The 22216-nt window shown below is 49.7% G+C and overlaps 1 protein-coding gene across 2 annotated transcripts in view; it reads right to left on the reverse strand.

Annotated features, from left to right (window-relative positions):
• Window positions 1-10174: 10174 nt before the first annotated feature.
• RFTN1 (raftlin, lipid raft linker 1) overlaps window positions 10175-22216 on the reverse strand; it is a 193549-nt gene continuing 181507 nt past the window's right edge. For both annotated transcript variants that reach the window (XM_044252513.1, XM_044252512.1), the window contains exons 8-10: window positions 20283-20386; window positions 17843-17924; window positions 10175-11527 (exon numbers count right to left, since the gene is read on the reverse strand). In XM_044252513.1, coding sequence (XP_044108448.1) covers window positions 11132-11527; window positions 17843-17924; window positions 20283-20386 — 582 coding nt within the window. In that variant the 3' untranslated portion in view covers window positions 10175-11131. The remainder of the gene's footprint in view (window positions 11528-17842; window positions 17925-20282; window positions 20387-22216) is intronic.

Raw genomic sequence — 22216 nt, forward strand, 5'->3', positions numbered from 1 at the left:
GCTGTGTGGGATGATGAGGGTTGGGGCTGTCCAAAGTGCCAAAAGTGCTCTAAGCAGGAAGAAGGAAAAGGAGGGGAGTGTGGTATCAGGAAGCTACAAGGGGAAAGTGTCTCAAGGAGGACAGACTGGACAGCTGTGTCATGTTGCTGGTAGGATAGGAAGGATGAGTTCCCAAGAGTGGCCATTGATTTGGCAACTGGAAGGTCCCTGGTGATCCCCAAAAGAAGGAAAAGCATGAGAAGAAGGTTGGAGTGGGTTTAGGAACAAGTGAGAGAAAATGAATTATAATGAGTGGGTATAGATAATAGTTTCAAAGAGTTTTACTATAAAAGGAAGGAAAGGGTAGGAAAGCCATGTAGAATCAAGAGAACTCCCCCCACCTTTTTATTCATTTTTTTAAAAAATTTGTTTTATAACTTATTATTTTGAAATAATTTTAGGTTTATAGAGGAGTTGCAAAGGGTTTCCATATACCTTTTACCCAGCTTCTCTGAATATCAACATCTTACATAACCCTGGTGCATTTATCCCAAACTAGGAAGTCAACAGTACAGGTAAGTTGGTACAGTACTGTTAACTAAACAACAGTATTTTTAAGATGAGAGAAGTAACAGCCTGACAAGCTATGAAGGAAATCATTCAGTGGAATGCCATTTGGGGAAATGACACCTTTTTCTGGAGGACGAGAACTCTGTTAAGTGTGATTTATTGAGCGTCTAGTATGTGCAGTCACTGGGCTAGTCATTGAAGACAGGAAAATATAAGGTTATCTTGAGCAAGTTAAGGAGTTCGGAAAACTATTTTTTGTGATTGAAAGTGGAAATGCTTTGTAGGGAAAAGTTTGTTTGTTTGTTTTTTGTTTTTTGGTTTTTTGCACCAGTCACTGGTCAAAAGAGAAGCTGTAGAGGTTGGCGGGGGCAGTCACTAAAGGATGACATCCTGTGAGTGGAGGTGCAGGAGGGGCCGTGGGAAGGTCTGTGCCCACACTCTGGAGCCAGTGCTCAGGAGGGTTCTACAGGGCGCACAGCTCTGGAAGGTATGCTCTCATGTGCTCATGTGAGCAACAGTAATGCGTGCATGTGGGCTCTGTCCAGTGTCGTGTGCCTCTGCCTGAGATTTTTTTTTCCCCCTTTCTGGATGGAAAACAGCAATTTCCTTCATTCCTGGGTGCTGCAGATGATCTTATGCTGATAATTTAACCCTAGCACTGTTCTTTCATTTTATTTTAAATGAAACTCAAAGACGTTTTCTATTCTCATCTTAGAGAAATATTGAGATGCCTCGTCTTTAATATTATTCTTTCCTAATGTATGCCTCCACAGCAAGCGTAGTGATGACACAGGAAGATACCTCCTAACCCATCATCATCTCGAGGCATGCATTTAGAAGTGTTTGTGTTCAGGAATCCAGACTTCCTCATTGTCGAGCAGCCATCTCCGTACAGTTTGTTCTGGGTTCTTAAAAATCCCACAGGAGCCCATAAACCTGACCTTGTCTCTTCCATCTTATCTCCGGGTCCCAGTTCACTTGCGTTCAGCATACCAAGATTTTGTCTCTTCTTTTGTTCTCTTTAAATTACTTGATAAATATGATTGTGAACCATCAAATAATATGAAAAAGTATGTACACCAAACTGCCAAAGTTTTCTTCTCTCCCATCCCACTCCCTGGCCTAGAATGAATTTTGATTTAAAGAGATTACTAGATATTAGACATTTTACAGTGTATTTACCTTGTATATATATATACAGATATGTGTGCTTGTGAATTTCAGTCTTCTCACACACTCCGCACTGTGGATGTGTGCCACAGTGTATGTAACTGCATCTCTGTGATGATTGTTCTAGGTTGTTCTAGATTGTTCCCAGTCTGGCCCTTTTACGAACAGCATTGCAGTGAACAAACTTATTTGTATAATTTTTATGCGTGTATTCCTCTTGAATTACTAGAAGTGTCATTTCCGGATCAAAAGTTGTCTGGTATTGCCCAGTTACCCTGTAAAATGCCTAATGGGCTTATATTCTTTTTTTTTTTTAAGATTTTATTTATTTATTAGACAGAGATCACAGGTAGGCAGAGAGGCAGGCAGAGAGAGAGGAGGAAGCAGACTCTTTGGTGAGCAGAGAGCGCAATGTGGGGCTAGATCCCAGGGCCCTGAGATCATGACCTGAGCTGACTTTAACCCACTGAGCCACCCAGGAACCCCTTATATTCTAATAGAGTATGAAAGCACCCGTTTCTCTACCTTCTGGCAACACTAGATTGTCTAAGTCTTTAAAGTGTATTTTTTCTGTCAGTCAAGTCAAAGATGATTTTTGAAAAAAAAAAAAAATGCCAGGAAGTAGCTGAAGTATTTTAGCCATTTTTTTTTAGAATGGTATGTTCACATTTTATGTCTGTTTTGATGTCTTACTGATTTGTCTTTATAAAATAGAAATGAATGCAACTCTTTTGTCTGTATATGTGTTGCAAATGTTTTTCCTACTCGGATACTTGTTGCTGAATTCTGTTTGTTATGACTTAACACCAGAGTTTTAAATATATATATATATAAAATATATAATATACATATATATAATCAAATATACCTATCTTTTCTCTCAGCTTTTCTACATATATAGTCTACTGATACTTTGCAGGTCTTTAACCCATTGGGAATTAATTTTTGTGTTCGACCAGTGATTGGCATCTGACCTTTTTGTACTGCTTTCCAGTTGCCCACCACCATTTATCCAATAGTCTACACTTTCCCCCATGATTTAAAATGCTTCCTTTATCACATGTGAAATTCCCACCTACAGATGGATTTTTTTCTTCCCTAGGCTGTCTGTTCCATAGGATTACTTACTTGTTTGTGCTCTGTTATAACACTGTTTTAATTATTCTAGCTTTTTAGTATGTTCTGTATTTTCTTTACCTCCTATTATTCATCTCCAGGTTATTTAAACACAAAGATCTAATGCGTAGTGATATAGGTTCCTTTTCACAGGTAAAGTTATAGAGGGAAAGTGATGGGAAGTAGTAACTCAGGGGTTAACTGAATTCACTGGTGGTCTAGATTTTGGTTAGAGTTCTAATATCATTTGAGTCCTACAGAAGTACTTGACATTTGATGCTTGTTCATTTTATCTCATTAGATTATCCACATTTATGTGCAGTAGGCCAGACCGATGAGGGTGATGATGCCTTCCCATTTTACCAAAAAGAAAAATGAGACTGCTTGGTTAGGTGGTTTGCCCAAGACCATGTGGCTGGTAGTGACAAAGTTAGAACTATGGGATTGGGACTTGGTCTCCTTCCTCTCCTTTCGGAGGGCTTTCTGCCCCCACAGACGCATCCTTGAGCTTGTTCCAAAGTTGTCCCCACCATTAACAGGATAGACTGGCCACCATTTTTTTTTTTAAAAGAGAGAGTCATTTAACCAGAACACCCCATTACCAGAGCATTCGAGTTAGTGAGATTTTTTAAAACTCCAACTAAGCCTCTCTGTTCTTAGGGACTGTAGGAGCCTAGAGAGAAGAAATAAAGAATGAGGCAAGTTTAGTTGGCTGTGTGGTAGGCTGGAGAGAACAGGATGCCAGGTACAGAAAGACCTGAATCATCCCTCCCTGTTCTACAGCTTGGTCCCTGCACGACTCACCATCCCTCCATGCCCTGCTCTCCTGATCTGTCAAGTGGGTGGGGCTATGCAACTTACCATCCCTTTCGGCATGACCATTCTGCAATTTCCTGATGGAAAAAAATGGGCCTTAGAGATCGGGGGTCGGGGGGGTAGTTGAGGTTGGCCATTCTGATGAGAGATGACTAAGGAGGGTCTTAGCTGTCTTCAGGTCTTTGATTCACTGTTGCGGTGGCTGTTGCTTGCACCTCCAGTGTTGACAGAAGAAGAGGAAACTGCCTTGGACTGAAGCAAGGGAAAAGTTTGGTTTGATGTAGAGGACTTGTGCACCACAGTGCTGATTAAATTCTGGAGCTGGGGCTCAGGAGAAAAGGTAGATTAATAAGAAAGAAAACTGACAACATTTGCCTATTGAGGCTTAAGGTGGGCTGGACTGAGACAGCAGCTGAATTGATAGCTCCCTGGCTTTGTGAGAAGTCAGAGTTTTCTGTAGTTAGTCACTTAGGCATTTCATGGATCCAGAGACTAGCAGGCTTGCCAGTTGTCCTTCCTTCCAGGATGATTTTCTTGTTCTTTTTGTTGAAGAGTCAGCAAGAGCAGGGGTACCCAGCAAGGTTCACAAACAGAGCCTCCTTACAGGAAGCTTTTTAAATACTCACCCCAGTAAGTGAAATCTGTTTCTTACCTTCATTAAGCCTTTATATTATTTAGTGGCGGCAGAAAAATACAAAGCCATACTGAACTTAATGACTAGTGAGCAGCACATATAAGTACAGAAGGATTTATTACCGAAGACTGCATTCATTATAGAGTGGGAAGCTTACTTTCTTTTACCAACCAATGTGGGATCCATGTTTTTATTTTTATTTTTTGTAAGATTTTATTTATTTATTTGACAGAGATCACAAGTAGGCAGAAAGGCAGGCAGAAAGAGGAGGAAACAGAGAGGAAGCAGAGAGCCCGATGTGGGGCTCGATCCCAGGACCCTGAGATCATGACCTGAGCCGAAGGCAGAGGCTTTAGCCCACTGAGCCACCCAGGCGCCGCAGGATCCATGTTTTTAAATGGTCTTACCTTTTTAAAAGGTAAATCCCTTTACTCCATTTCTTTTTTTAAAGATTTATTTATTTATTTGAGGGGGGGTGTGTTCAAGTGGGGAAGGGACAGATGGAGAGGGAGAGAGAGCAGCAGACTCCCCCTGAGGACAGAGCCTGTTGTGGGGCTTAATCTCATGACTCTGAGGTCATGAGCTGAGCTGAAACCAAGGGTTGGTCACTCAACCAACTGCACCACCCAGGTGCCCCCCTCCTCTTCACTCCATTTCTAAGACACAGTCCCCACAGCAGACAGCCTTGACTGTTGACGGTCAGCATCACCATAAAAAAAATTTCTGGGACAAAACTTGGGCTCTGTCCTTCTGACGGAGGACACGGAGTTGCAGTCAGACAGCCACACGCCTTACCTGTGGTACCTCCCCACTAGCTGCATCTGTTCGCAAACAACTCTCTCCCTCCAAAAATTAAAGACATATTCTTTGGGTCTTAAGGAAACTATCAAAACTTACGTTTTAGTAACTTTGTAGAATAGTCATTCAAATCCTTAAAACTACTCTGTGAGAGAGGTGCTAGGAAAGTTTTTAAACAATGGCAGTCTCACTGAAATATTTTTTTAAAGATATTATTTATTTGACAGAGATCACAAGTAGGCAGAGAGGCAGATGGGGGTGGGGGAAGCAGGCTCCCCGCTGAGCAGAGAGCCCAGTGGGGGGCTCAATCCCAGGACCCTGAGATCATGACCTGAGCTGAAGGCAGAGGCTTGAATCCACCGAGCCACCCAGGTGCCCCTGAAATATTTATTATTCCGAGGAAATAACTTCGAAAATGGTCAGTACTTAAACCAGTTTCTGGCATGGCCGGTCGCTCCAGTACTCCCTCACTCTCCAGTCAGTTGCAGAATCCAGTCAGTCTGTGCTCCCAAATGACTCTCAAAGCTGTCCCCGGCTCTCCTGCTCACTGAGGTGCAAACCATCCACACCCCCTCCTGGACCAGAACACTGGCCTCACAGCTCTGTACCCTCTCTAGAACCCCTACACGCTTTTCTCCTCCGACAGCCAGGAAGATCTTTTAAAAAGACAAATTTAATGTCATTTCCCTACTTCAAAGTGACCCACAGCCCCCCATCACTCCTCCCAAAAGGACCAGACTCCTGACCATGGTTCGTGAGGCTCAGCTGGCCTCAGACCCTGGCCCATCCGTCTCAGTCTCCTCGCTGCTACTCCCCACAGGTTCTCAAAGCACTTAGCATATGTTCCTTTCTCACACCTTTTATCTCCATTTTACAAATGAGGTGACCGAGGCACAGAAGGGTTTAGTAACTAGCCCAAGGTCACACACGCTGGTGAGTCAGAATTCTAGCCAGGCAGGGTGGTCCGAGTTCACGCTCGGAGCTGCAAGGCACACTGCCCACCGTTGACTGCTCCCTCAATGGCTGGTCGTTCTGTAAGCCTTCCCTGAGCAGGTTCCCTCGGCCTGCCCAGGCTTTCCCCACATTCGGCCCTTCTCCACGCGGCTCCCCGGTGACAGCACCTGATGAAGTGACCTGTCGTGTGCTGTGGGCCCCGAGGGAGCCAGGACTGGGTCTGGCTCGTTCACTGCAGTCTTCCCAGCACCTGACATGGTGGTTTAGGAGTTAAAAACTACGGATGTGTGTGGAGACCCATATTATCCCTCCTGTCCGGAAAAACGCACAGGGAAATGGCACAGCCCACTGCCTGGCCGGGGCTGGGGCAGCAAGCAGCTACTGGGTTCGGAGAGCAGACCAGAGGGAGTTCTCTTAACTAACTGGCCACAGACACAATCACACCCAACAGGAACCTGTGATACACATTCGCTTTGCCTCCATTTCTGCCCAAAGTCACCTCGGAAATCCCAGCCAAAGGCTTGTTGGCTCTTGTCCTTAGATCTACTATCCACGTACTTCTTGGTGCCAAACTCTGGGGAACAGGTTCAGGAGAGGCCAACTCTGCCAGGAGACTGCGTCACTTGTCTTGGAGGTTTGATGAGCAGGTAGAGTGCTTGTCACCAGGGCCCCCTGGACCCTACTCGTGTCGTGGCTTCTGCCCCTCCCACAGAGCTCTTGGAGACGGGAACTGCTGGGACAGCCGGGGGATCAATGCTGGGCCCCCTCAAAGGTGCTGCCGACATGCAATCCCCCTTTCCCCTCCCCTCCTCACAACCCCCTCCCCCCCAGGTTTAAGAGTCAGTCTTTATTCCCAAGTGCTACTCTTGGCCTGCCTGTGCTGGGAACCCAGAGCCCAGACCACACCTATTGCCCACATCCCCCAGGGTCAGTGAGACCCCAAGCGACTGAACTAGGTTGCCTGAGTGATGAGTTTTGGTCAACAGGAACCTCCTAATAATGAGCACTGCTAGTCCAAGAGCCGTGCCTGAAAGTTGTCTTGTGGTTTCCAACCGGCCGTGATTAATATGTTCAGAGTACTGATAAAATGTGCCTCATAAGAAATGAATTAGAACATCTCATCCTTGTGTTTTCTTGACACTGGTCCCATCAAGCATAACTCCAGTGAAGTATAATCAGTTTGGAGATTTGGAAAAATGCAGACAAGGACTGGACTAACATTGACTGTATTCTTGCTTATAAACCACTAAGGAATAGGGATGCCCCAGGGGGTGCAGTCGGTTCAGTGTTGGGACTCTTGATTTTGGCTCTGGTCGTGATCTCGGGGGTGTGGTGGAGCCCTGCACTGGGCTCTGCATTCAGGGGGCAGTCTGCCAGAGGTTCTCTCTCTCCTTCTGCCCCTGCCCTTCCCCCTGACTCATTCTTACTCTCTCAAAATAAATAAAATCTTAAAAACACAAATACATTAAGATTTTATAAACATTGTATATAAGTATTCTATAACGTCTTATAAAATTGTTAAAGTATTTCTGTTAGGATGGCTATGCTCTGCTTCTGTAACAGGTAACATTCTCAGTGGTTAAGCTTGTAGCTCATTTTGTTGTATCCTCATGTCATGGTCTGTCTTGAACTCTGCCAAGGGTGTTGGGGAAGAGAAGGCAGAGGTAGCATGAGGTGATTTGGAAAGATCCGGCCCAGAAGTGGCCTGCGTCCCATCTGCTCAGGTCCTGTTGGGCAGAACCCAGTCACGGGGCCCCAGACTGCTAGAGGGGCCAGAAGTAGAGGAGCCAGTGGGCACTGGGCTGAACTCTGACTGCTTCTGCCACGTGTGTTACCTGCTGGCCTTCTGATTACCTGCCCCTCACACCAAGCCCTTTGCATACATCGTTTGCATCCAAAATCCTGATGAGTTGGTGTCAGCTTCCTTTCACACATGGGGACACGGGTATTTGGAGATGTGACAAAATGAATTTGAGATGGCATGTGCAGGTTAGCATCCTAACCAGCTGATTCCAAAGCCCAACTGGGCTTTTCTACTGCACGGGGCCCCATGTCAAACAGGCTTACTGCTTCCTGAACATGGGTATCCTCAGGCTTTCCACGTGTCAGTTCTCCGACCTTGTGCCCAGGTGCACTTGAGAGCACTATGCCAGCGTCTCGTGAAGCAGAGTAAGATTTCCTCCCACCCACACCCCTCCCCTAAGCCCCCCTGGAGGTGGCAAGGTCTTGGAAATAGTTTCCTAGCCAAAGACTCAGAATTCAGCCACAGCTTCAGAAGAACTGCTTTTGTTCCTGGCGGAGTTTTTTTTTTTTTTTTTCTCTCTAAAAACCTCTTTCCATAGGTAACGACTGGGCCAGAAAATGACCAGAACCCTCCATGGCAGTCGCTCGGTCCCTCCCGTGAGGCTTGACTTGGCCTCCCCTGATGGCACAACCTCAGACTCCCTGGAATGCCCCATCAGGCTGCATGGTGGTGGCAGCAAGGGCATCAGTCACTTAGGTCCGTACGTAAATCACCTGATCACACCCAGAACACCCCATTCCTTCCAGACCTTCTGTGACAGGTGCAGCCCGAAGACTGACTGCCACGTGCAGAAGCCTCCTGGAGCCAAACACTACAAGCTTCTACATCTTCTAGTCATGGGGCCTTGTCAGCGTGAACTATGGCCTCTGACCCCATCGGTCATCATAAGAGAGTACAATTTCCTTCAGGTATGCAGCCACTTGAAATGCACATGAGGATGTTGGGATTGTTAGGGCCTTGGTTACTTACCTTTTGTAGAAAGCATTACATTTCACAAGGAACAAGCTGTGATTCAACTCACGGCCACCCTGTGGCCAGTGGCTGTCACCCTTGGCTGTACCTGGAATCCCAGGGGGCTTAGAATCTGGTGCCTGGGCCACTATCTAGATGGAACCTAGGTAGCAGGAATGTTTAAAGCTCTCCCGGCGATTCTAAGGCCAGCCAGTTTGAGAACCGCCTCAGGGAGACCGATATTTTGCCAGATAAACAGCAAGGTGTGGAGAAGCGGGGAGAAAAGTCAAGACCTTCAGGAATTACTTGTCAGCCTGGTGCTAGGGCCAAACTCCCCGAGGAATACAAATTAGCTACAATCACCTTTAATTTTTTTTTCCCCAGAACACAGGCAGCCAGCATAAATGTCACTGAATTATTGAAAAATGTACCCACATCTGAGTGATGTAGGCCATCCACGTGAAGGGTGTGGCCTGGGACCAACTGCTTTCCAAAGTCGTGAGAGATGGGCAGTGTTTTTGCCCCTGGCTCTGCTAACTAGCATATTTTTAAAAAGCCATGATCCTCTAAGATATAGCCAAAGAGAGAATTTTTTAAATCAATGCTATATAAATATTCTTGAGTATAACTGTGGAAAATGTTAATTTTAAATAGTTGTTTTCTCTTTGATCAGAGCCTTCAACCTTTTTAGGGAAGCTCTGGGGCTGGGTGGGGGAAGTTCGCTGAAAAATCCAGAGAAAAACAATTGTACAATGCGGCTCACAAGGGTTTTCAGTACTGCCTTATAAAAATACAGTGAAAGTGTGTTTATTTTAGCAAAACTTACAAACAAGGAAGAGATTTGCTTCATGAAATAATTTACTTAAAAGTCTGGTAACGGGCACTCGGGTGGCTCAGTCGGTCAAGCACCAGAGTGGTGAATTTTGGCTCAGATTGACCTGGCATCCGGCTCCACCCTGAGTAAGGAGTCTGCTTGGGATTTTCTCTTTCTCTCTCTGCCCCTGCCCCCACTTGAGTGTGCATGTACTCTCTCTCCCCCTCTCTAAAATAAATCTTTTTGGAAATAAAAAAAAAAAAGTCTGAAAACATGCAAAGAAACTGGTAGAGGGCTTTTTGTTTTTAAACTGTGTTTGTCTCTACCACCCCGGGCCATGGGAGGTGGCTGTGCCCTGCCTTAGCAGGGTGACACCTGAATCCCACTTTCCATCTTCTTTCTATAAATAACAGGAAAGCACAGTGTGTTTCACTGCTTCTGCTGTTTTCCACAGGAACTTCATTTTCTTCTCCAAAATCATGCTGCCAGGAGTCAGCAATTTACTGAGCCTTTGGACGTCAGGCTAGGACTTTTCACTGTGACACAATACTCAGTACTTACAATGCACTAAACTCATAGATGATTTATTGCTTTAAGTAACTAAACAAGAAAGAGAAGAGACAGGCGGTTGTTCGGGTCAAGACAATCGGCATTCTCTCTCTACAGTTTGCCAGTTGCATCTACTTAAAGCCTGAACAATACTTTCTGGACAATATAAACACGTGATAGCATACATGGAAACAACTCGGCCAATGATACACTGATTAAAATAGCACATAACAAGGGCTCCCAACTGGCCGGGTTGCCCTGAAATGTTGGAAGGAACATGTGTTCGTATGATGTGCTGAGTACAAAACCCTTAAAAAAGTTTTTGGCATTAATACTAATACAGAATACTTTCTCAGACATTCTGCAAGAGGAGGGGCACACACAGAATTACCTCTTCATTTCCAGATTACCAGTATCTATGGGAATACTTGGAGAAAAGCTGGGAGGTGCGGCACCTCCCCTCCCCACTGTCATTTTCTTCACCAAAGCAGCAGGGTCTGTGGGGTGGAGATACTAGGGCACCTGATGGCCCCCAGGCATTGTCACATCACCAAGCAGCTGCAGAGAACAGCAGGGGATGGACGGTGCCCCAGCAAGGGGGCGGTGGTATGAACAACAGAGAGCCTTGATTTGTAGCCAACAATGGACTTGACTCAAATACTCCCTGGAGGCCCTGGGGGTGGACACAGGCACTGGCTGGTCCAGTCCCTCCTGTGGGACTGGGAAACGGAGAAGAAATAACTTGACCTCTTGCATTCTAACACTGGGGCATTACGACACATTTCTAACGGATGTGCGGAGACCAACACAGTCAGGGACCCAAGCCCTCGGAGGGCCCGGGTGAGCTCACAAGAAGAGGTCAAGCCAAGCCAAAGGGTAACACGGGACACTGGGGCAAACCGGCCCCCAACCCGGATGCTGGCACAGAGCCTCGGGTCTGCCGGCTCATCAGGCTTTCAACACCAATGCTCTAGACTCAGTTGCCATTCCCCGAGGAAGGCTCTGTGGCCACTTCCCCGGCATCTCCCTCCCTGGCACCCTCCCCAGAATGGGAGTGCCCAGTGCAGCCCCCCGTGGGGGCCCTGCAGGGCCCGGCTGGACCATTTTGCACAGCCCCACCCTCCACGCAGAGCGAGTCAGGATGCTGCTTTCCTTCTGTGACCTCCTGGATGGGGACTTTGATCTCCTCAGAGGCTTCGTCATCCTGATGCGGGCCTGGCACACAGTTTCCCACGTCTCCGGCTTTGGAAAACTGGTCTTCTAAGTTCTTCTCGTTTTCTTCTGCTTGTCGCTTGTCTCTGGCGCTCAGTTTACCTTTGGATTTCCTCATCTGCCTGCTGTGCATGTCTTCTCGGGAGAACCGCCACTGGAACTAGACACCAGAGAGGATGGGGATAAATAAACACAGGCTCTGAGAACCCAGAGCTTCACCTGATTGTCTGCTTGCCTTCCCACCCCCGTCACTTCCTGGGGCAGGACACACCATTCCCAGTGTTCCTGGAGCAGAGCATTACCAGTGCCAAACTAGAATCATGGCCCAAACACACCACACCCGCTGTTAAGAGCCAGCCTGATGCCTTCCATGAGCTGTGTTTCAGATGTGCAGTTCAGGAGTCTCTGGGGACAAGGGGTATGTCTTTCAGTTGGCTCTGGGAAAGGAGATCCTGACATCCTATCACTTGGAGAAGCAGGATGGGAGAAGAGACGTGGGGCCTGCCCGTCCTAGGAGCCAGGGCTCTGGGTACGTGCTTCCATTCTGAGTGGGCTGTGGGCTTACCAGGCACAGGCCTGCATTCTCTTACCAGATCACCAGAGTTAGAAGGGCACAGAACCTGGGGCCAACTGAAAAGGCCATCCCAGCTCCTGGGTTCCCACGGGGGCTGGCTAATACAGCCACTGCTGTGACTGCCTCACAGTCCAGCTTCACCCCCTGCCCACTCCTGTGCCCTTCTTTCCCCACAGGTGTTCAGGGGGCACTCTCCCTAAAACTTTCTTCCACCCAAATCTTTCAGAGGCTGCTCCCTGGGGAGCTTCCCTGCAACTAAGCATTTCCCCACTGACAGGGAAGTCAAGAGAGGCTCAGAGAGGATAAGGTTGTCCAGTCAGTAATGGAGCTGGGCAAGAACGGGTCACCTTGAAACTATGAGGTGAGACGGGGCTCGAAGAGGCCCCATGATCATGTGCCCACGCGCCATAGACGTTGCTGTTGGGGACAGCAGTGGTGCTGAGGTCCAAAGTCAGTGTCCTGCATGGATGGCATGTGGCCTCCAGATGCCAGCCTGGCAGCCTCTGCTGAGGCATCTGAGGCCTCGCCTTCCAGCACAGGGATCCTGTTGGAGCTCAGGGCTTGGGTGGAGGAAGCTCAAACTACCCCAGAGGGAAGTTAGCTGTCGGTCCTTGGGCAAGTCATTAATCTCTCCAAGTCTCAAATTCCTCATCTCTCAACTAGGTGTCTGCCCCCAGGGCGGAGCTGCACCTCTGGGGTCCGGTCATGCGGTGGTGGACGCAGACAGTGCCCCCTGCCCTTGGGCGGTGTAGAACCACCGGAGATTTTACCTCTGCCAGATGTTATCCTGGACTCTTATTTTCTTTTTAAAGGTTTTATTTATTTATTTATTTGACAGAGACAGCGAGATAGGAACACAAGCAGGGAGAGTGGGAGAGGATGAAGCAGGCTTCCTGCCAAGCAGAGAGGCCCATGTGGGGCTTGATCCCAGGCCCTGAGCAGAAAGCAGACACTTAAGGAATGAGCCACCCAGGTGCCCTGAGGACTCTTATTTTGTAATGCAGACCCAGCTCTTCTCTCAGGGTCTGCTCTTGCTAATGAAGCAGAATTTCCGTGTGTCCTCTGGAAGCCCAGCCATACCTAGTTTCCTATAGAAGATCACAGTTTGTTGATTTGATATAAGCCACCAGGAGAACACACCAGCCACTTTCTCCAGGGACTACAGGGCAGAGGATTTGGGGCTGTGAGCACTGAGCTGGTGGACACGATCCCAGCCAACGTATTCTGTCCATCTTGGTCACCACAGGGTAATCCATCAAACCAAATGCCTTCTAGGGCTACAGTCTTCTGTGACTTTATCTGGGCCATGGTGCCATCACTCAGTCCCCCTGCTGCCTAGGGGGTCCCCATCCCACCACAGCTGTCATGGGTGCTGCAGCCGAGTTTCGAAGAGGCCCTGACTCAACTCTCCCTTCTTCTCCAGTCTCTTGTGGAGGCATTCTCCTGAAGCAGAGAAGCAGCAGGAGCCCAAACCCAGGAACATCTGAAAAACGAAATGTTCCAAAGTATAAAGGCAGACTGCCAGCAGGTACTGGCCTGCAAAGGAGCGAGCACATACCAAGGTGCCAACCATGTCTCTCACACTGTGGCAAGGTCTCCCATGGCCCTGAATCTCCAAAGAAGTACTCTCACTAGTCATGGTTAGTACAATTGGATAGATGAATACGTAGAGGTTCAGGGAGGTTACTCAACCTCCCTGTGTGCCCGAAGTCACACAGCTAGAAAACAGCCTGTTGGAACTCAGATCCAGGTGTCTCTGGTTCCCTACAACCTCATTCTTGGTGGAAGAAAGGCTTTAGGCTCTCGCCCTAGGGGCAAGAAGGAGAGGAAACAGAGGGCGAGGCCACGCCACTTTGAAAGGGCTCAGCCCTGCACACAGGTGACTCCCCTTTCAGACTGTCTGATGTCAAGTGGCATCTGCTGGGTCAGGTGCTTGGCTCATTAGGCCAAATAGTCAGCTAATGGAAATACAGATTTAACTGCCATTAAAGATACTGTGGTTTGGCTTATTTAAAAAAAGATCTACACCAAAGCCTCCCTGACAAGCCTATTTTTAAAAAGAAAATAATGATAAAATTTGAATGGCAATGCACAGGTGAGCCAAGAAAGGACCCTTCATTAGATAACTGAGACACCGGCCCGCAGACTTGAATGGGCATCACAACCATCCAGAGGACTCCTGAAACAGAACACTCACCCCATCCCACAGTTTCGGACTCAGTGCAACCTTGGAAGGGGAGGGAGACTTTGCATTTTTAACAAACTCCCAGGTAAGGCCAATCTTGCTAGTCCACGGGCCCCAGTCTAGGAAGCGCTGAGCTAAGACAAAGTCACCCCCTGTCTTTCTGCAGCCCCAACTCTGCCCCTCATGGAAGGACTTCCTTGTCTCCCTCCCATCTTCACACCTACCCCCTTCACCACTCCCTTCTGCTCCTTTGAGCAGAGGACAGTCAGGGGTTTTAACAAATAACACGATTGTTCCAGATCCCAAGGCTCAACAAGGCACCGTCTCAGAAAGCAAAATGAGGAGAACAGCGACAGCTCTTTGGGGAGGTCTGGAACGCCCACGCTTTTTTTTTTTTTTTTTTAAAGATTTTATTTATTTATTTGACACAGAGAGAGCACAAACGGAGGAAATGGCAGGCAGAGGGAGAGAAGGAAGCAGGCTTCCCTTGAGCACAAAGCCTGACGTGGGACTCTATCCCAGGACCCTGGGACCATAACCTGAGCTGAAGGCAGAGGCTTAACCCTCTGAGCCACCCTGGTGCCCGGAACATCCATACTCTTAAAGGCTGGCAGCCCAGCCAGAAGGAGGGATGCCATATCTGGAGCAATACCAGGGAGGGCTTCTGAACAAATTAAGCAGCCCACTCCAATGCCAGGGCCTTCCCCAGTCAGTGGGTCTGTGGCACTTGGCTGTGTCGCTGGCATCCACACTCAGAAAGATTTCCACTAGTCGTCCATGTCAGAAAGAAGTGTGCAAAAGAAAAAAGTCCTTCACTTGACAGCAGTGTGGGTCCAGAGTTTCATGTCAGCAAGGGCTAATGGATTTAATTCCCACATTTTAAAAACTGTCTGTTACCTGCCCCCACTTCAAGGAGTGTAGCTGGAAGGAAGACTTGGGTGTGGGAGAAATTATCTATTACCTCGGATGGAGTTTAATTACTTGCTTTGAAAGCCCCACTCACAAAGAAGTTTCTTTCAAATGCTGAAAAGTCTTGATGGGAGAATTTTCTCCACTTTGCTGATTAAAAGAGGCCTCAAAATGCTGTCCTTGGTGTGCCAGCCTTGTTGTCCCTTTCCTTAGATTTCAATCCAGACAGAACATGAATGTCCTGGGCTCACACATTTCATTACTTATACATACAAAGGAGAAAAGAGTCTGAGGCAGAGGGAACAGCCAGAGCAAAGGCCCTGTGGCAAGAAGGGACACAGAAGAGCCTATAGGCCACAGGAGCTGGAATGCAGAAGATGAGGACTGTGGCAGAAGAGCCAGACCACACAGGGCCCTGTGGATCTCATACAGATTCCTGTCTTTATCTTAAGAATTACACAATGCTTTAGGAACATTTAAAGCCATGGGGGGACATGATTCCGTGTGCTTCTGTAAGAGATTCCCTTAGCTCCTAGTAGAGGACATATTTGAAGGGGAGACCTGTTACCAGAGGATTAGAGTTGTTGAGGCCCAGAATGGTGGGGAGAAGCAGAGGGATTCAAGTTCCTAGGATCTAAAACAGATATGTCTTGAGGATAGAGTGACCATGGCAGTGATGGGGAGTCAAGGATGAGCCCTGGGTGGGTGGATGTCTCTGGATGGAGGCAGTGCCCTTGTTCCAGGTGTGGGTGGGGCTGGCCAGGTCACAAGTCCCTTTGAGATGCTGGGTAGTAATTGGGTCCGTGGTGCTGGGTCAAAGGGCAGAAACAAGTACTGAAAATGCGAGTGTGGGAGTCATCACCTAAAAGGGTCAGATTTCTCTTTCTGGGGATGAATGAGATTTTCTAAGAAAGAGACCAGAAAGAGAGAGAGAGAGAGAGAGAGAGAGAAATGGGGCTGGATCTGAACCACCTGCTGGAAGACCAGGGCAGTGCAGGGCCAGAGCCCAGACAAAAAGGGGCTTCAAGAGGCAGAGGGTGGTCAAGAGCGTCAGTGCTTGGGGGACCCAGCCATGGTGAGGACTTGATGGAGTTATTGCCATGGTCACTGGGGTACCCACAGCTCGCCGGAGCAGGTTGCCAACCTGAGTCAGCAGCAGAGCCACTGGCTGGGACCGTGAGAGGGAGACTAGCCATCTGGCTGTGAAGTCCCCCCACTGTACCCCACGCCCGGACTCCACTAGTGAGTGAGGTGACCTCTCCAGGTCACACAAAAAACCTGTGCTCCACAGGAGCCAATCCCATGAATGAGCAGGAGGTAAGGAAGGACTTCAAGAGTGAAAGCAGCCACCCACTTCAGCACAGCTGATTGGGGTTGGAAGAGTCTATAGATGACTCCATCCTCTCGCTTTTCCCCGAGGGAAGTTGGTCCACCTCCTCACGGCAGCTTTAAAAATGCTCCCTCTAAAATCTCCTGCTTGTCTCCCTCCGTGAGCCACACAGACTTCATACCGAAATTAAACCCCACGGCTTTCCTTTGGGAACCGCCCACATCCCAACCGGGAAGGGCTGGCGGGAAAAGGCAGCACCGCCTCCTTCTCTTAAAGGCTGAGTTGGCGTGTTTTGGCGTCTGATGGCAGCCTGGCTTGTACTGTTGTTGAATGTCACCGTGAATGCACACAGTCCCCAGGAGCCTGGGGCCGAGCGGCAGCTAACGGTGGTCTGAAGAAGATCCATCTTCCAGCCGGCGGCTGACTGCTCCTGGTGGTTAATGGTGACTTCAGCGGTTGCCTTCTGGCCCTCTGCTGCTGTCACCTGTCACATTAGCGTCTTGGAGCTGAGAGAGAGACCTTCCTCTGCATTCTACACCATCTGGCTTCAGGTCGCCTTCTCCTTGGCGTTCCTCCCAGGAGCCCCCCCACCAACCCCGTGGGCTTGCCGGCTGGCGAGGGGCTGCTGCAATCTGTTCGCTTGCTTGTCACCCCTGTCCAGGCTCCATGTCCAGAGAACATGAGGAACTATGAGGGGTGCACAGGAGGGTGCCAAGCATGAGGAGCAGAGCAGGTCTGTCAGGCTCTGCCAGAGAGCATTGCGCTGGCCAACAAAGGTGGCTCAGGCAGGCTTCAGGCGATACCTAACTTGGGCTCTTGCAAGGCCCCAACTCCCTCATCTCTTCCCGAGCAAATGGCCAATCACCCACAGGAGAATCACCCACCGGCTGCGAAGAGTGGGGAATCACCCACTGGCTCCAGGGAGGGGATGAAGGCCCCCAGCAACCCCCAAGACAGCGGGGCCTGAGGACTCTATTGAGGACTGTGTCCACACCAGCCACTGTCACTGAGAGTGACACGGGGTCGGGGCACGCCAAGGAGCTCTGGCAGGGCCTCTCTCTGCCAAGATCACCGCACTCCTGATGTCCTGAGGGATCCAACAGGCTGCAGCCAGAGCGCGTCATGGGATTAAGATACAGAGAAGCTGGGCACAAACTCAAGCCATCACACCCCAGCCGGAGGCAGCTGACTTCAGGCCCCTATTTTTAGTTTAGTGGGAGTATCTGGTCTACATGCGTGTCCGACGGAACGGTTCTACTCTGCTCTCTGACCTGACAGACAAGACATCCCCTGCCCAGCGCCCCCATCTGTCTCTTTTCAGCAGCCTCAGGTGTGCTTCCGTTTGCCAAGGCGCTCTCATGTTCCTCTGAGAGCCCTTGGAAGTCGGAGCCAGCTGCCCTCTCAACTGTTACAGAAAATCCAGCTGCGGAGGAAGCCCTGCCAAGGAAAACTGAAAAAGGCCATCAAGGTCGCTTACCTTTGATTCCTTCTTCTTGATTTTCTGAGGTAGACACGGTCTCTGAAGAAAGACAATTTGCTTGGTGGATACATTCCCCTCCCTAGAACACAGAGGTGAGAATGAGCCATTAACCCCAGGCCAACCCCAAACCTCACCCATGTGCTACCCCTAAGGTTGTTGAGCCTGAGCACTGACAGAATGGAGAACTGCCACCAAACAGGGAGAGGTCAGCAGTCAAGAAGCACTCGTCCCAACCCAGGCCATCCACCCGGCCCTTGCTTCCAGGGGGCTCTGCGAGGGGCTCAACAAAAGCTCTGTGGGCATCTCTACCAAGTCAGCTTCATAGCTGGGGGCTCCCCTTCCCTCGATGTGAGGTAACAGCTGGCATGTTGGCCAAATGATGACAAACTGGCTTCTTCCGTGAATCTCAAGAGGTAGAAGCTTCTTCCAACTCTGTCTTTGGGAAGGAGCCAAGGAGAGGTCAACTTGGCCCAGGATAGGTGGTGAGACTCCCAGCTGCCCCTACGGAAGGCTGGCTGAGCACAGGGGCGTGACCATGGGCCTGATTTAGCCTCACTCCTGCAGGCACAGGGGAGGGGTGCTAAGAAGTGCTGCTCATTTTTCTGGCACAGTGAGTGCACTTTCCTCTGGGTCCCCACAGAGCAGCCTTTAAAGATGGCAGAAATATTTGTGAGGGAGATCGCTGTCTTCTCTGCTGAGGCAAGCGCCACTGCATGGAATGTCGGAAGGAAAGGGGGGAGAAAATGAACATATTTTGTGCTGGTTCTGGGCTGGGTGATTTCACACATCGTGGCTCATTGAAGCCTCACCCCCGAGGAGTGAGTAAGCCCACTTGGAGTAAGCCCACTCCAAAGAGTGGGACCACAGCCTGTCTGTAAAGACAGGAGACGAAAGCTCATTTAAGGAGTGGGCTTCAGCTCTCACAGTGAGGATTCGAGCTCAAACCTCCCCAGTTCCCCGAGCTCTCCACTCCACCACGAGGCGGCAAGGAGGCGTGTGCAACACAGGGAAGTGGAGGATTAGGGGGGACTACTGAGTAGGTAGGAGATCTGAGAGGGAGACAGAGGCACCTGTCTGTACCCTCTGGGTTTAGAGAGCTCAAAACGAGCGGGAGCTTCTCATTCAAATCCAGTTCTCATCGTGACTCCTGTCCTTTGGAGTGGGTGGTGGAGCAGGCTTTCTTCCACCTTACAGAGAAGGAAACTAATTCAGAGAAGCTATAGGACTTGGCCAGGATGGACAGTTAGCAAATGGAGGGGTCTGGACCTGGGTTCAAGTCTGCATGTCCCAAATCGAGGGTTTTTTCCCCACCCTGGTTCTTTCCATCATTCCATACCCACAGAAGTCTTGGTTGTAAGGCACCATGGAAGCTCCCAATGGCCTGGGGCCAAAAGGTGGCTGCAAACAGGTGCCTGATAGTGTGCAGACCCACTGTGGTCCAGTGTCAGGAGGGAGACAGGCTGAGAGCCCAGACAGCCTCCTAGAGGGACCCTTCCTGGGGGCACGGATTGCCCCCATCATTCTCCACCCTGAGTCTGGCCTCTGCGGCTGCACGGCCCTGTTGTCCCCCCAGATCACCAGCCTTGCCTCATGCCGGCCATCACCCTGCCTGGCATAAGAGACAGGAGACTCAGTCTGGAGACTGAGGTTCTAGTCCCGGTTCTGCAACTTATTGGGTGCGTGGCTTCAGGTATGTGAGAGAGCATCTCTGAGCCTCAGTTTTCTCATCTATAAAATGGGAATGATATCTATGCTTATAACCCCAGAGATAGTTAGGAGAATTCATTCAGATGAACCCCAAATACAGATGAAAGGCCTTTCAGGGACATGCCCACGAGGTCCAGGGAGGGTGGGCTGAGCTAAGGTGGACAAATGCCCCTAAATGTGAAACTGTAAGGGGTGCCACAAGCCAGGACCAAAACTGCAGGTCTTTACATGCTCTTTGTGGGACTAACCACCAGGGCCATGATCTTGGGTGAGTCCTTCAACCTCCCTGGCCATAACCTCCTCAGCTGCAAAATGGGTTCAGTGAAAAGACTTCACCTTGTAGGCCTTTTTTTTTTTTTTTTTTGAGTACTAAATGAAATTTTACATGCAAGGTACCTAACCAAGCCAGAACAGGGCATGCAGTAGGGGCTCGATTTCTTTTGTACCTGAGAGTCCTGTGCCCCCACAACCCAGGAGGCTCACCTTTGACATGCTTGGCAATCACAATTCACTGGCCAAGAATCCCCATGTGGGAGGAGGGGCAGGGGATGCCCTGTGGGTTGGGGGTTAAGGATCTGAAATCCCAGCTCTGTCACTTCCCAGCTGGAGAGTCTGGTAACCACACCAGCCTCAGAGGTTGTCACAGGACGAAAAAAGTGACATGCGTCAAGGGCACAGCCCCGAGCTGGTGCTGAGGGATAACGATGATGATGCCGAGGCCTGTTGTTACCTGGTAGTCTTGACCACGGGAGTTGGTAGCACACAGGTGAGCTGCCAGCCATAGGCCGCCAGGGAGTTCAGCAGGGGCACATAGTCGGTCTGCACCTCGACACCCTGGGGAAGAAAGGCCACCATGAGGGTTGCGGCTGCCCCAAGTCAGCACGCCCCAAGTCAGTGACCGAGAGGGATGTTCCATCAGCCAGCGGAAGCTAGGCAATGGGGCAGGAAAGGGTGGGGCGCCCGGCAGCCCGGAGGTCCTGCCCCACAGACCCCACTTGGGCGGGAACTAGAGCCAGAGGATTAATGCGTTAATTTGGTTCTATTCTTGCGTGGACAGATAGCCTCCGGTGAGTGTCTGCAGAAGCACAGTCACCTGGCCTCAGAGCCATATTCAGGGCAGACGACAACACACCTGAGGATTCCGGAGTGCGTGCCTGGGAGTTAGATCACGTTTCATTCATGATCAAGTCGTTCACATCCAGCCACGGCAGCAACACAGACGAGTGCACGCATGCACACACACACACACACACACACACACACACACGGGAGCGTCACTTGTGTTACACAGCCTGACACGAATGGGCTGATGAGCGCTGCCTGTGTTCTACTTCAGATCAGTGTGCGCCACCTGTGTGGTGGGGGCTCTGACTCGCCTTTCAATTGAGAAACTCAGTCCTGCCCCTGCGAGAGACCACCTCGCTGTGAGGCCACTGCCCCTAGTTCCACGTCCTGTCTCTCACTGCAGCAGGCCTCATTTCCCCCTCTGGGCTCCTCGCAGACGCTGGGGGTGTGGCCCCCGCCCTGCCCACTGTCTACAGTGGGTGCCCCGTCTCTATGAGGCTGGCTTCAGAACTACAGAAAATCTCAGACAGGTTCTGATTCCTTCTAACCACCGCTAGTCAGCGAGCATTTCAGAGTGGTGGGGACAAAGGTGAAGGAAGGCACAGTTCCACTGCTAGTGTCCACAGCTGTAGGGGGCAACAGCACAGACAGGCAAGTGATGGGAATACAAGACGGCCCACGGGCAGGGCCACGAGGCTTCAAAGGTCAGCAGAAAAAGAAGGATGCCAGACGTGATCAACACAGGCTTTCTGGGGCCCAAGGGCTGGGCAAATATTTGACAGGTGAAGCTGGGGAAGGGGCATTCTAGGGGGAGAACCCCGGCATGTACAAAAGAAGATTCCACTGGGCCCAGAGCAGCGAGGAAGGTGGCTTCACTTGGGAGTGGCACTGCTCACAGCGGGACCACAGGTGGTGACTGGCTGTGTTGCTGGAGGCTTTTTGGGAACAGAACCAGCTCATCTGGTTGCTCTGGGCTAAGGGGCTGGAAGACAGATGAATCTTCCCTCTTCAAACGGCTTTTGAACCCCTATTGCTGGGCACCCATCCCAGCGTGGCTACCAAGTTGCCTGAACTCCTGGCAAGTAATTGATCCTTTGGGAGACTGTTTCCTCAACTATAAAAAATAAGCTTTGTCCTCTGACAGTGGTTCTCAAAATGTGGCTCCCCAAGCAACAACAACGGCATCAACCTGGGACCTTGTTAGAAATGCAGAGTCTTGGGACCCTGTCGAGACCTACCAGATCTGAAACCTGGGGGTTCTTTCTGTTTGAAAGAACCTTCTCAGTAGTTCTGATGTACAAGTTACAGAAGTACTGCCTGGGTAATCAATTAGGTCTCTCTTTTTAAAGATGTATTTATTTATTTATTTGGAGGGGGGGTGGGCAGGACAGAAGGAGAGAGAGAGTCTTAAGCAGACTCTGTGTGGAGCTCAGAGCCAGACACGGGGCTTCACCTTATGATCCTGAGATCACGACCCAAGCTGAAACCAAGAGTCAGATGGAGGTTCAACCAACTGCATCCCCCAAGTGCCCCTTAACTCGGGTCTCTTCTGATGACAGAAGAGGCCAATTCTGTGGCCATATCCAATCAGCTGTTACC

Source organism: Neovison vison, chromosome 6 (assembly GCF_020171115.1).
Source record: "Neovison vison isolate M4711 chromosome 6, ASM_NN_V1, whole genome shotgun sequence".
NCBI lineage: Eukaryota > Metazoa > Chordata > Mammalia > Carnivora > Mustelidae > Neogale > Neogale vison.